General features: G+C 40.5%; 1 protein-coding gene across 1 annotated transcript in view; it reads right to left on the bottom strand.

The window, feature by feature from the left end:
• Positions 1-5243: 5243 nt before the first annotated feature.
• The window catches only part of or6at1 (odorant receptor, family 6, subfamily AT, member 1), a 14326-nt gene continuing 3558 nt past the window's right edge, over positions 5244-16011 (bottom strand). Inside the window, exons 3-5 of the mRNA XM_014330296.1 lie at positions 10190-10374; positions 9429-10091; positions 5244-5408 (exon numbers count right to left, since the gene is read on the bottom strand). Of these exons, the coding sequence (XP_014185782.1) occupies positions 5244-5408; positions 9429-10091; positions 10190-10374 (1013 nt within the window). The remainder of the gene's footprint in view (positions 5409-9428; positions 10092-10189; positions 10375-16011) is intronic.

Below are 16011 nucleotides of genomic sequence, written 5' to 3'. Positions count from 1 at the left end.
GCAGCTTGTTGTAAACTCCCTTTATTTCCATTTATGACGGCACATCTTGATTGTAGCTTTGATTGTAGCAACCTCGTCAAAAGTGTTTTTGATTTGGTTAAATGTTATGTCATATTTTTCCCCTTAACCATGGAAATAATTCTGCTACTCTGCATTTCATTTGTCTTCTGTGATCTTTCAGGTCATTTGGTGCTGTTGATTCAACCAGTACATTAATTATTTCTAACATTGTACCCATTTGTTGATTTGGGCAGTCATGACTTTTTTGCTTTCTCTCTGATTTATTTTGCTATTTGGCCTCAGCATTCGCTTGTCTCGCTGTAGACGCACCATCAGCAACCCGTTCTGCGACAACGCCTCCCTGTTCAAGCTCTCATGTGAAAATGTTCTATGGCCTCGGCTCCGCCATGGCCAAAATGGCCTGCTCACTGTGCAGTGTGACGATCACCTACCTGAGGATCTCCATGGTGTGTTTGAGTAGGAAAAACCAGGCTCTGAACAGTAAAGCCCTGCAAACCTGTGCACACCTGACTGTGTACATCATTCTGCTTCTGTCAGGAAACATCATCATCATTCTGCATCGGTTTGAGAACCTTTCAGACCATAGGAAGCTGGCATCCATCTTGTTCCACGTGGTACCACCTTCTTTAAACGCCATTATTTACGGACATCAGATCAAAGCCGTTAGAGAAAAAAATCACTGTCTATACTATTTTTACAAGGAAAAAATGACTTCCTTCTCCTGCGGGGCAATTTCATTTTTAGCTATAAGAAACTGATATTTTAACTGTGTTTAACAGGCTTTGAGTTATAATTTAGGCAAGGCAAAGCAAAGCAAATTTATTTGTATAGCACAATTCAACAACAAGGTGATTCAAAGTGCTTTACAGAGACATTAGAAACAAAAACAAATAAAAAGCAATTTAATATAGGAAACTGACTGTTATTTTTACACATCTCATTCAGTTGAACTTTGTTGAAATTTGTGATCTTATTATGCCACGGCAATATTGTATGCGTTTAATTGCATGTTGTTACTTTAACACTTGTATTCTTAAGAATTTTAGCTTTAATTTTTTTCAATATGTACATTTTTCCTAACACCTTTTTAAACTACCATGCTGAAATCTCATGTGCTCCTTAGAAACATGTTTTAACCTCTGTCAGGTTACTGATGTCGGGCGAAAATATTCTGATAATCATAAACTTTCCAGCAATCCATTATTTCTTTAACTTTTGACTTTCACAGCACCACACATCCATTTCTCATCCATTCAGAATGGATGAATGGAAGTTCTCTCTTTCCTTATTAGAGAAATGTAAAAACGTTTGGTTTCTTGAAAGCACCCTCAAATCACCAGTGAAACCTTTTCAAATTAATTTACCCAAAAACATATTATCACTTAATGTCAGGTTAACTACTGCTACTTTTGGTAAACAAGGCAAAACACAATACATCATCTGTTTTCTGTATGGTAAAGTTTACTTTAGAAATCATTATTAATCATAGATTAAATATATTACTAAGCAAACAAGAATCTTATGTAAAGAAACAATTCTTGTGTCATCTGTAACAGAGTTACTGGTGAACTAAGCTTCTTTTTTGTCTTTGTTTATGCTAACATGTCCAAATACTTTGGAAACTGATCAGACATTTTCCTTGTCAGAGGTACTTTATGGGGACAAATTGTGGATTAGTTGTGATAAAATTGCAGAGTGTGGTAACACTTCTTAATACCAAATGAATATCCTACAGTGGGTCAAGTAGGTGTATATCAGGTGTCGGCAACCCTGGGAACGCGTACCATAGTTGGCATGCAAAGTAGCTCGCATAGACACATTAGTTGTGCTGCTTCTTAATGACGGTATCTTAGCTAACAGCCCCAACTATCAGATTCAACTTGTATTTGGCTAAAAATAACTTAGCCTACAGTCCACAGCTGTGCGTGTTCATGAAGCTTGCATTTTCACCTGCTGGACGTCACTACCTGACAAGTTTAACTGTCTACAGAACGTTGCAGAGGCCTTATTGACAGTATTTGGCTCTACATGTCTGTGTGAGCAGATTTTCTCTCACATGAGTCCTCAGGTAGCCGTCTGAATGCTGGACACTCGGAGACCAGAGATCACAGTAACATGTGTGTCTCTGTATTAACAAACATGCCATATTGGCCCAGTTTATTTTTCTTATCATTGTTGTGAGGAGGCCATAAATAGCATTTGTATTTTCTGTTGTTCAGTTCATTTGCTGTTATGGATAAAAAGTATTTTTTTGTTTCAAAATAGCTGATAACTATTCGCTGATAGCTGCCAATATCTGAACAAATATAATTCAGTAAAGTTGATCTATATAGTGTGTAACTGTTACTATAGAGCGTCATTAAATGTTTTGCTAATGCAGTTATATGGCACATTGACTTCTGAGGAAATTTTGGATGGCACTCATCATCAGAAAGGTTGCCGACCCCTGGTGTATATCGATAAAGTGAGCATCACTTCAGCTTGTTTGTCATTATTCATTATTGTGTTATCTGGCCACTATTTGAGTGCATGATCTTTAAAAGTCTTCATTTTTGTATTGTTCAATGAGGCCTTAATAGTGCTTTAAAGTGAAGGGAAGATATTAAATTCAGTTCTTTGTATTCTTTTAACGGCAAAGAAAGACTAGGCTCAAAGTGGTCAAAGCTCAAAAAATGATCTTTATTTTACATTGCTGGGAACGGAGACTGAGCACAGAGTCATCAGCTCAAGTCTGAAGCAGCAGCAGGCAGTCTGGTTATTTATATACTTCCTCTAGACTTCACGCACACTTTAAGTTTCGATCAAACACTCTACTTAGTTTCACTTTCTGTCTGCCACGCTTCCTGTTCTCTGCACAAAGCGTGCAGTCTTCTGTCAGTACTCTGTGGCTTTTGGCGCACATTCTAACTCACAGGGGCGTTTTCCTACTCTATAAACCAATATAAACAGAAAATAAGCACTAACAATATATATTTATTTCATAACAAAGATAAGAGGGAAAAAATTAAACATTTACAAGGGTCTAAAAAAATCCCCAGCTCCAAAAGTATCAAATTTACTGTGGTTTATGTTTTTCAATTTTTTTTTCCAGTGCCAGTGAGACACTTTTGATGAAAGCCTAAAGGTGACATTTCAGCAGCATATTTTCATATTTAGGTTCTTAGAAATTTCTAGAGCATTCAATTCTATTTATACAGTGCCAAATCACAACAACAGTCGCCTCAAGGCGCTTTATATTGTACAGTGGATAGATATAATATAATAGATACAGAGAAAAACCCAACAATCATATGACCCCCTATGAGCAAACACTTTGGCGACAGTGGGAAGGAAAAACTCCCTTTTAACAGGAAGAAACCTCCAGCAGAACCAGGCTCAGGGAGGGGCGGGGCCATCTGCTGTGATTGGTTGAGGAGAGAGAAGGAAGACAGGATAAAGACATGCTGTGGAAGAGAGACAGAGATTAATAACAGATATGATTCAATGCAGAGAGGTCTGTTAACACATAGTGAGTGAGAAAGGTGACCAAAGAAGAAATACTCAGTGCACCATGGGAATCCCCCAGCAGCCTACACCTATTGCAGCATAACTAAGGGAGGATTCAGGGTCACCTGGTCCAGCCCTAACTATTTGATTAAGTAAAAAGGAAAGTTTGAAGCCTAATCTTAAAAGTAGTCTCCCGAATTCTGGAAGCTGGTTCCACAGAAGAGGGGCCTGAAAACTGAAGGCTCTACCTCCCATTCTACATTAAAATACTCTTTACAACAAGTTGGCCTGCAGTGTGAGAGTGATGTGCTGATCGCAGTGAACTAAATTGTGTTTTCTTAGTGCTGTCAATTTAAGTGCATAATCCCATGGAAACCATGAATGAGCACGTTTATGCACATTTTGGTGTGTTAGAGCCCTGCACGACTTCAATTCAGGAGACTGGCTTCTATGTATTTTTAATAAACTAATTCTAAGTTTATGAAATTGCATCAGTTTTTTGTAAAAAAAAGAAAAAAAAGAAAAAGAAAAAACAAACAGCCAACTGTAACTTTAACTGAAGTTAGTGTCACACTAGTTCCCTCAACAAAGGCCACCGAGCTTCTACCAGATTTTAAGATTCTTGCAAAAAGAAGTTCTGTGTAAAATTAATGTTAATGATACTTGGGCATTTTGTCAATCACAAATTTCTTAATAATCCATCCGTCCATCTTCTTCTGCTTCTCCGGGACCGGGTCACGGGGGCAGCAGCCCAAGCAGAGAAGCCCAGACCTCCCTCTCCCCAGCCACCTCCTCCAGCTTATCCGGGGGAACACCAAGGCATTCCCAGGCCAGCTGAGAGATATAATCTCTCCAGCGTGTCCTGGGTCTGCCCCGGGGCCTCCTCCCAGTGGGACATGCCTGGAAAACCTCACCCAGAAGGCATCCTTGTCAGATGCCTGAACCTCCTCAGCTGGCTCCTTTCGATGTGGAGGAGCAGCTGCTCTACTCTGAGCCCCCCCTGAATGGCCGAACTTCTCAACCTATCTCAAAGGGAGAGGCCAGCCACCCTTTGGAGGAAGCCCATTTCCGCCACTTGTATTCGCGATCTCATTCTTTCGGTCACTACCCACAGCTCGTGGACCATAGGTGAGGGTGGGGACGTAGATCGACCGGTAAATCGAGAGCTTCGCTTTTACACTCAGCTCCCTCTTCACCACAACAGACCGGTACGTCTGTCAATCTCCCGCTCCCTTCTCCCGTCACTCGTGAACAAGACCCCGAGATACTTAAACTCCTCCACTTGGGTCAGAAACTACTTAACAAATTCTCTGTAATAATTATATATGAATTATTATTTAACTGTAAAATAATCATAAGAACACTTGGGTGTAAGCCAATCACTTCATGAATGACCCAGATAACTCATGTAGTCTCTGTTAACCACTATTTAACAGTATAACAGCTTCAAGATTCACAGCTTACTGCTGTACTGTGTGGTGTAGCTGAAGAGAAATGTAAAAACGTTTAAAGGTTGTGTTAACGTTGACTTTATTTCAAACATTAAAAGAAAGTGACAGAGACAAGGGAACCAAAATGACAAAATGTTAACTAATTAATGCAGTACTTTATCAGTAGATTTTATATATGAGCTCATCAGTACATAAACAATTGGACATCTATTATTAATATTGGCACAATCAACCATGTAATTAAAAGATCACCATTTCTAAAAATGATTTGTGTCAGACACTTGTTCAGGACAAAGTGCTGATTTTCTTGGTGGGTAACACAGCAGCAGGTCTGAACCTGCTCAAAGTTCTTCTGATAGACTCTCGCAGCTCTTTGTTCCTCAGACTGTAGATCATTGGGTTCAGGAAGGGAGTCAGCGCAGAGTACAGCACAGACACAATGATCCGCACCTGAAACAGAGTCAGATGTAATGCTTAATTCATCTGTTTATATACTCGAGGATGACATTGCTGGTCCATCTGGTCCTTTAGCATGAATGGTTTTTTACCCAGGAGTCATGCTGCGTGGCCCTTGGTAAAAACTGGCATGACTTTTTTTTCCCTGGGATTTAAACCAGAAACATTATGAAAGTATCCAGCTCTGTGGTGGAAGTCATATCAACATGTTATCACAGTAATGATGCAAGTACTTTTTGGTTGCCGTGGTTTATTGTATCCACAAGGTGATTTAACATATCACCTGGTTGTCAAGAGTGTTGGGGAGTAACAGAATACATGTACCGGCGTTATGTATTTAAAATACAAAATATGAGTAGCTGTATTCTGTTACAGTTACCATTTAAATAGGTGGTAATCAGAATACAGTTACTTTGCTGAAATAAATAGAATACACAGCAATCGTTTCTGGCTTCATATATTAGGCTATCCCCTCTCTATGCCTTCTCCAATTTTGGTGATTAAACGCACTTGGCGCAGGTGCATGTAGTCATATATCGCATGGCTATGAGCAGCCGGCCTGAGTTCGAGTGTAATTCGCAGTAGGCCCTTTTTTCTTCTTCTTTTTAACAATTTCCATCTGGTATTAATAAAGTTTACCTGATTCTGATTGCTGGAAACCCAAACAAAACACATAATAAGAGGCTGTAATGTAAGTGTCCTGTTAATGTTGGTGGCATCAGCTTTTGGGCTGACCCAGAGCCAGCCCAACAGCCAGCAGTGCACGGGCAGGAATGCATTTCTTGGAAATTCCGACACCACCTCATAAGAAGAATGGGATGGGCGAAACTTCAGTATCTTTGATGTACTATTACTGTGTGATTTTTATTACTTTTAATGAAGGATACTCCATACCGAGCTAACATTGTTAGTTGGCGTTAGCTGAGGGTAGTTTGCAGATTGTTAGGCCTTTTCTAAATCCTCATGTACAGTGGCTTGCTAAAGTATTCGGCCCCCTTGAACTTTTCCACATGTTGTCACATTACAGCCACAAACATGAATCAGTTTTATTGGAATTCCAGGTGAAAGACCAACACAAAGTGGTGCACACGTGAGAAGTGGAACCAAAATCAGACATGATTCCAAACATTTTTTACAAATAAATAACTGCAAAGTGTGGTGTGCGTAATTATTCAGCCCCCTGAGTCGATACTGTGTAGAACCAGCTTTTGCTGCAGTTCCAGCTGCCAGTCTTTTAGGGTCTGTCTCTACCAGCTTTGCACATCTACAGACTGAAATCTTTGCCCATTCTTCTTTGAAACAGCTCCAGCTCAGTCAGATTAGATGGACAGCGTTTGTGAACAGCAGTTTTCAGATCTTGCCACAGATTCTGGATTGGATTTAGATCTGGACTTTGACTGGGCCGTTCTAACACATGGATATGTTTTGTTTTAAACCATCCCATTGTTGCCCTGGCTTTATGTTTAGGGTCGTTGTCCTGCTGGAAGGTGAAGCTCCGCCCCAGTCTCAAGTCTTTTGCAGACTCCAAGAGGTTTTCTTCCAAGATTGCCTGTATTTGGCTCCATCCATCTTCCCATCAACTCTGACCAGCTTCCCTGTCCCTGCTGAAGAGAAGCCCCCCCAGAGCATGATGCTGCCACCACCATATCTGACAGTGGGGATGGTTCAGAGTGATGTGCAGTGTTAGTTTTCCACACATAGCGTTTTGCATGTTGGTCTCATCTGACCAGAGCAGCTTCTTCCACATGTTTGCTGTGTCCCCACATGGCTTGTGGCAAACTGCAAACGGGACTTCTTCTGGTTTTCTGTTAACAATGGCTTTCTTCTTGCCACTCTTCCATAAAGGCCAACTTTGTGCAGTGCACCACTAATAGTTGTCCTATGGACAGATTCCCCCACCTGAGCTGTAGATCTCTGCAGCTCGTCCAGAGTCACCATGGGCCTCTTGGCTGCATTTCTGATCAGCGCTCTCCTTGTTCGGCCTGTGAGTTTAGGTGGACGGCCTTGTCTTGGTAGGTTTACAGTTGTGCCATACTCCTTCCATTTCTGAATGATGGTTTGAACAGTGCTCCGTGGATGTTCAAGGCTTGGGAAATCTATGTGTAGCCTAAGCCTGCTTTAAATGTCTCAATAACTTTATCCCTGACCTGTCTGCTGTGTTCTTTGGACTTCATGGTGTTGTTGCTCCCAATATTCTCTTAGACAACCTCTGAGGCCGTCACAGAGCAGCTGTATTTGTACTGACATTAGATTACACACAGGTGCATCTATTTAGTCATTAGCACTCATCAGGCAACGTCTATGTGCAACTGACTGCACTCAGACCAAAGGGGGTGAATAATTACGCACACCCCACTTTGCAGTTATTGATTTGTAAAAAATGTTTGGAGTCATGTATGATTTTCGTTCCACTTCTCACGTGTGCACCACTTTGTGTTGGTCTTTCACCTGGAATTACAATAAGATTGATTCATGTTTGTGGCTGTAATGTGACAAAAAAAGTTCAAGGGGGGGGAATACTTTTGCAAGCCACTGTACACGAGTCCGTACTCGCATTTTCGCGTGTCTGGACTTCGTAAGTTCACACAGGAGTCCAGACTTCCTGAGAACGCAGTGCGATCGTTCCACAATTGGAACGGCACTGTACTTGATGACATCAGAGCTTTTTACTGCCATCCCCTCTTAATTTAGCTGTGATTGATATTTGCAATGGAAATTACACATGACATAAATTATACATGATGTAGTAGATTTCTTTAAGAAAAAATTATAATTTGAACTCATTTGAATTGAACAAATATTTAAAATATTATCTTTTTTGAGCAGCCTTCAGGATCTCCACATATTAACATGGTGGTTTTAGACTGATGGATAGCATTAACAACTTGCTAGCTGCAAATAATCATGTGCAGTTCACATGATTATTAACAGATAAAAAGAAAACATATTACTGATCCAGAAATATGTCTGTGAAGGTTCTCAGTTATCCAGGTCATCATAGTCAGAACTCAAGAAGCTTCTCAGATGAGAAGCTTTCCAAGCTTCTTAGACTGATACAGAAACAGTCTCCTATACACGATCACTGCAAAAAGTGCAGCCTTACCTAATGTCCATTTTATATTAAGATTATATTAAGATTTAATGATCTAGTTGGCATTGTAATGGCGAGTAGCCTTCAGTAATAGTAATAAATCTGTAATATATCTGTAGTGGAATACACATTAAAAGTAACTTTCCCAACACTGGCTGTTAACTCTCTGGGCTCAGCCCTAAATGAAAACACAAGTGGAACAAATGTACCTTATTTTGAGGCAATATGTCTGTGTAGGTTCTCAGTCATCCAGGTCGTGGTAGGATGACCTAGATGACTTCAAGCTTCTCAACTGAAGAAGCTTCTCAAATGAAAGGGGAATTGCCTTCAAGAAAGTTAAAGAAGTCCAGCTTTCTTTCCAAGCTCTTTAGACTTACTTTGAGCAATGTCACCAAACTCTTAATGTTACTGTTAATGTTGTTTCTTCTGACACTTTAAAACTTTTGACGTATAGTAATGTGCAAAAGTGTTAAACCACATTTCTTTATGTTTTCCTTTAAAGTAGTCTTAACCAATAGTTCTCCAGGATTTCTGAAGGTCTTTCAAATTTCTTCTTTAGCCACTGGCTTCTTTTTTGCTCATCTCACGCTCTCATTCACACCTAGGCCAATTTAGAAACAACAAGTACCCTAACCCACTCAGGGGAGTTTACATGAAATCTTGTCCATGAGAGTCCTGGTTCTGCTGAAGAAGAAAAGGTGGAGAATAAATGTGGTTATAGCAAATATCGACAGCTCATTAGAAATGTCCAAATGCTGTTTTTGTCATTGATACTGTATTTCCATTTTGGTCTGTTTGTTTCAGTAAATCTCTGCATGTATTTCTTGTTTTCCTACCAAAAATATAAATAAATAGGGGTGGCTCAAGACCTTTACAGAGTACTGCACTGAGACATTACAGAGAAAGCAAAGCAAAGTTTTTACCTCTGATGAAAAGTTTCCCACTCGGTAGGAAATGTATACAAATGAGGCTGCTGCATAAGAGATGGACACCACAGTCAGGTGGGCAGAACATGTTCTGAGCGCCTTCAGCCGCTGAGCAACAACCATCCTGGATATGGAAAAACCAATCAAGATGTAGGAGGAGAGTATGAAGACACCTGTGGTCACCAGCGACACCATTGCAAATAAGAGAGACACAATGTTATCCAAAGAGGTGTCACTGCACACAAGCCGCCTTACAGAAGATGGGTCGCACCAGGCATGTTTCACCACATTTGGGCCACAGTAAGGCCTCTCAAAGGCAATCACAGTAACAGGAAGAGTGCAAATTGCACCGAATCCCCAGGCTCCTGCAACAAGTAGCAGTCGGACAGGCCTGGTCATGATGCTGTTGTATTGCAGAGGGTTGCAGATCGCCACGTAGCGATCGTATGCCATGACTGTGAGAATGGCACGGCCTGTAACAGATAACTGAATGAAGAAGTACATCTGGAGGAAGCAGCCCAGGACAGAGATGGTTAAGATATCTGTCAGTAAGCCAGATAGCATGTTGGGGATGGTGGTTGTGGTGTAGACCATGTCCACAAAGGAGAGGTTGCAGAGGAAGAAGTACAGTGGAGAGTTGAGCTTTGGATCCGTCAGTGCCTGCAGCAGGAAAGACATAGATGGTAATCGTCACATCCTCACCTCATCCTCAACTCTTTATTAGACTAAGACAATATTGATTAAACTGTTCTCTGTACCACATAGATGATGATGCTGTTTCCTCCCAGGACCATGATGTAAATCAGCAACAGGATGGAAAAAAGTATTATCTTTTTCTCATCGAGGTTTGTGAGGCCCTGGATGATAAAGAACGTGACACCACCGAGTCCCAAGGTCTCGTTAACAGAACTAGATCTGTGATTGGTTGACAAAGTTGGGAAATCTGAAGGAAAAAAGAGCTCATCAGTGTTCATCAGAGGGGTTCAAGTCCAAAAAGGTGCATTGTTTGTGCTGCTGATATGATGTATATATGATGCCAGCTGTGATGCACCCACTGGCCAGTAAAGTTCCACTAAGCATTTTTTCTATTGTCCTCAAGTTTTTTGAAAGACGTGCCATGCTTATATGATAGCAACATGCCAATTATAAAGTAACAATGCCCTAAATCACACTGTGTTTTATTCTGTTTTTCTGTGGGACCATTAACAGGGTGATCATCATGTTGAATTTATAAGACTTAAAACTATGGTGTAAGACCAAAACTCATCAAGTATGTATAAAGCTCATAAAATAACTTAATGTTAAGGTTGTTTCCTACAGACTTCAAAACTAGATTTTTCATCCAGAGGAGCGGTCTTCTGCTGACGTGGTAAAAAAAAAAAAATGAAAGTGTCAGGCACTTCTGCATTGGCTTTCCTTTTCAGAATCAGAAACTATGACCATCTTTTACACGGACATTTATATATTAAATTTATATTTAATTTTAAATTTAAATTTATAATATGTTAAAAAGCCACTTTTTTTCTCTTGGCATAACATTAAATCTAGAAGATGGACCCACCACAGTATAGTTTGTACTACTAGTATGTCTGTGACAGACATGAGAGATTTCCATTCCCACATTACATAAATTTTTAGTCCCACTAACCTCTGGCAGGAAGCTGCAGTCCATCAGTACCAGTTTTTTCCCATGCAGCTGGACTATTTCACAAACTTAATAAAGCATAAAAGCCCCGAACCTCAAAATCTCTGTTTTTCTTAGTGGAGAGAGTGATATGTTATGTGTGATATTGGTATAAATATTAGGTTTTTCATAGCTAAATATTCATATATATATATTTTTTTTTAAGCGACTGTTTGTAACATGATAGCAAGACAAATTCCTTTTTTATGCAAAAAGAAACATTAATTGTAATTCTGATTCTGTTTACTGCTGAGATGCTTTAAAATCATTCACAGTGAAGTTTTTCAGACTGGCCAAAATGTTCAAAATTCATCTACTCATATATAAACATGTTTCCAAAAATAAAGAAACAAGGTTCAAGCCAATTTCAGCGATGATCCCAATACTTGCCCAAGGAATTTGTCCTTGCCTTCTTCAGAGGCAAACAAAAAGTACTTTTTAGTCCTTCGATCTGGATTACCAAGATTTCATATCTTATGAATACAGCTATGGTTAGATGATGACTTAAACCTAGAAGAGTTTGAGCCATGTTTAGCAAAAGCATTATCATTGTGGTCTTAATTACATTTTACACAGTACTTCAAAATCAGTATACTCACAGACATTATATTATTCAGTACACAACTGCACCAGGACATTAGGCGAAGGGGCCCTCTGCGTTTCTTGGTGTTTCTCTGTGTCATCCCTGCCTCTCATGCCATGTGTTCCCGTGCCTTTTGTCTCCTCGTGGTTTCAGGTATCACAGTGTTTAGCGTTTTGTTTTTCAGTTTGAGTTTGCATGACGTTGGTTTTCCCATTCTAGGTTTTGGTAGCTCCCCGATCATTATTTCCTGTTTTTGTCACTGTGCAGACAAATAAAACGCTCACTCGAATCACAGCCTTCGCCTGCATTTAGGTCCTTCCTTCACAAACACCACACGACTGTTGTAGCAGCCGTGACGAGTAGGAAATAGTCAAAATGAATTATCATAAATTTGTAAGTAATGCATTTTGGCAGGGAATGCATTTTGTGTCAAAAGCACATATTTTTGCAGAAAAAGCAGGGAGGTTTTACCACCAGCTGTGACTAGGTTTATAATTTTACTGAGATCACTTTTTCAAAACCTAACCAAGAGGTTTCAAATGACGAACCTTAATCAAATGACATACATGCAATTTGTGATTTGTGAAAAACTGACATGTAACTCAAAGTTCAACATCTGCCATGAAAACGAATACACTCTTTGTTAATTGTTAATCTAGAATTTATCTAACTTTTTTAATAAACAAATAGAGTGGACTGAAGAAAAATTGTGCTCAAGGACACAACATACTGTTGTGAAATGTGGGCAAGCAACGGGAATCAGTAGATTAGTAGTCATGAGTATATCATGAACTGCTATGAGATCAGGCTGGGTTTTTTGTGAGAACGTCAAGATTTGTGGTATTTTGAGCTGGATTAAAATGATTCCTGTAAAACTAAGTTACTTGTGATCACACTGACAAGCATACCTAAACAATCACTTAACCTCCTTGAAAGTAACCACCATTTCTATTGTAAAAATCTAATTTAATCTAAAATCTAATGGTATCAGAATTATTAAATAACTTAAGCTAACAACTTACTCAAAATTGAGTCACATGAACTCCTTATAGCAAAGTAAATGAGTACCACCTATTTTAAAGTTAAATTTACTTTAAGAACCCTAAATTTTAAAATAAATGAACCCAAATAAACATCAGTGTGACTGGACTAAAACTTCAGTATGACTGTACCAAAAACCAAATTGTACTTTTGCTGTATTACTGTACCCCATAAGCAGGTACTATAACTTCAAATAATACTGTAGGTCTGGTTAAAACAATAGATTTAATCAAATAATGACATTAGTTAAAAGAAACACCACAAACACTAATAATGCAGTTGTTATATATATTTTTGAGTTGTCTGTTATTTGATCTCTTGGATTCCAACTATGGTTGTTATTTAAAGAAAAAGAAAATGTGTTATTAACATTGTGGTTAGGGTCCAGAACTGTAAAAGCACCAACAGCAATAACAGAATCAGTTTTAAATAATTTTTACCAAAAAAAACCCCAAAAACACTTCATCACCTTTAACAAGTGTTTCTGTTTTATATAAATGGCAGATTATGAAGTTTTGACTGGACATCAGTAGTTAGTTGGTGGAAAAGTAAAGACAGTAAAGTAAAGGTACAAACCTCTGGGACTTTGGAGTGGAATATCGAATGTCCACAGCTCCATTTCTTCTCACCAGACAGACAGATGAACCTCCCAACAGGTGACCAGGTAAGAAAAAATTAGCTCGATAAATGACAATGACAAGTGAAGAAAAATTTGATGTGTGCATGAAAACATTAAAAGGCTGCAGAACACAAATGAAACTCCTCCAGATTTAAAGGTTGCTTTACAAAATATGTGAGAAGGTATCACTGGCTTGTCTAAGCAGGACTGAAGTCCTCTGCTCCACATTCTACCTTTTCTAGAAAAAACAACAATCTAATGAGTGACCAGAAAACTTTAATTAGGCTGAGTTACATCAGAGCATCAGACTTAAAAATGTAACACACAAGAACACAAAGAATACCAAAGGGACTTGTTTTAGGTACCTTTGTGGGTTTAAATGCAAAAAGCACAGAAACATAATTATCCCTGTAGCCATGGTAACAAAAACCTGCTTCAAAACACTTGCTTAACCTTCTCATTATACAAACTGTTGCTTTAAGTGTGTGTGTGTTTATTCTCAATTTGTAGGGCAATGACTTTTTACATTTTTTCTTCACCTCAGCTCAAGGCTGAAATGACCACCTGCACTAGATTGCCAGAGCAATCAAAGCTGACCAAAAGTCTAATTCCATGGGTTCAACGACCTCCAGAGCTGCGCTCTAGTTGGCCTGCCAGTGTCTGTCCCACAGGCTAAACAAGGCTGTTAAGACTTCCCACCTGAGATTACCAACATGACAGGCATTAACAACCTTACAGCCACAGCTCTGTCCACACTAACACCCCCCCCCCCAAAAAAAACAACAAAAAACAAAACAAACAAAAAAACCAAAAAAACAAATATTTAAATGAACAAAAAAAGGGAACAACTCCCTTTTAACATGAAGAAACCTCTGGCAGAACCAGGCTCAGGGAGGGAACTCATCCGTCCATTCTTCTCTGCTTATCCCGGAGGCTAGAGGGGCTCGAGCCTTTCCCAGCTGTCATAGGGTGAGAGGACTATGGCAGAGGTGGGACAGACAGCTATATGCACTAACATTCACAGTTCATACTTATTGGCAATTTAGAATCATCAAGTAACCTCACATGTCTTTGGACTGTGGGAGGAAGTCAGAGTACCTGGAGAGAACCCACGCAAACACAATTATGCTAACACCACACAGAAAGGCCCTGGCCAGTTGGTGGATCTTAGGACTTAGGACATTCTTGCTGGGAGGAAACAGTGCTTGCCACCGAGCTGTCGTTCTATACTTAAAAAAAAAAAGTAGGAAAGCTATGGTTACAAGGTTTGATTTAAAAATTTTCTTTACACTTTTGTTAACAACAACAATGTTGATATTTGTAAATTAAAACATTTACATTTAGTTGTTTATTTGAGTCCAAGCAACTAACCATTTTTGCTGGATTATGTCACATCATTTTAACAGGAATTAATTTAGCAACTGTTAAGTTGTTGAATTTCATACAAATGATTTGATTACATATACCATAGAAACATCAAATTATTTTGTTCAAATTATAAGTAAGACTCATGTAAATGCAATAACCAGCCAATTTCACTTTTTTGAGTGCAGTAGCTTCAAAAAGTTACAAATGCCGCCTCTGCCAAATGCTTTCAGTCACCCTGACGATACGTTATGCTAGACCTGTAAATCTAGGCTATGCTAGGCCTGCATCTTATCTTAATGACCTTGTAGTACCATATCACTTCACTCTCACACTGCAGGCCAACTTGTTGTAAAGAGTATTTAAAAGTAGAATGGGAGGCACAGCCTTCAGTTTTCAGGCCCCTCTTCTGTGGAACCAGCTTCCAGTTTGGATTCGGGAGACAGACACTATCTCTACTTTTAAGATTAGGCTTAGAGGTTTGGGGTCTTCACAAACCCCTGTTCTCTGCTGGCCATCGGGGTGGGGGGGCTGGGAGGAGGTGTTGGCCGTCCGATTGGGATCTGGGATGCGGGGCCTCCCTGCTGCTGCGGAGCCTGGGGCGGTCTGTTTGCCTCCACCCCGGGGGAAAGGGTAACATCAGAGGCCCCAGAGTGCGAGAGCCCAAGGAGGACCACCGGAGGGGCATCCGTGCCACCCTCATGGGAAGGGCTGAGGATCCCCAGACGAGGCGTCACCCAGTAGCCACCGAGCAGAAGCTAGAGGGGGCTGCACCGGCGTGCCCGCCGGCTCTGCCGGCAGCCAGCTGTGCCAGAGTGAACCGAGCCGCAGGCCCAGAGGCCGGAGGCCCGAGGGCCCCCCGCACCCCGGAGGAGGCCTGACCGAGCAACAGGCGCCAGGCCCCGCCAAGTAGCCACCGGGAGTGAGCTGGTACATACCTGAGCGCCCAGCCCCGGACACCAAGAACCACCAATGCACCGACCCCTGAGGGCATCAGTCACCGGCAGGGAGTGTGGTGAGGGGAGATAGGCCTTGGAGGGCCTGGGAGTTCCCAGAGAGGTGGAGTCTAAGACCCGACCTGACATATAGACACAGACAAACAGGCACACACAGACACAAACATGCATTCCCACCCTCATGCACACATATACAAACACTCAGCACTCACCCAACGTAAGGATTGACATAAATGGACATGTACACACAATCACACTCCCCAAACATACTCTATACCCCGGGTCCAGGTACCCTCGCCCCTGGAGGGGGAAACGGCACCTAGACCCAGGAG

The sequence above is a fragment of the Haplochromis burtoni genome, unplaced genomic scaffold, assembly GCF_018398535.1.
Source record: "Haplochromis burtoni strain Fernald_Lab_line unplaced genomic scaffold, NCSU_Asbu1 Contig_759, whole genome shotgun sequence".
In the NCBI taxonomy this organism is placed as follows: Eukaryota; Metazoa; Chordata; class Actinopteri; order Cichliformes; family Cichlidae; genus Haplochromis; species Haplochromis burtoni.
This window is presented reverse-complemented; position numbering and strand designations above follow the sequence as displayed.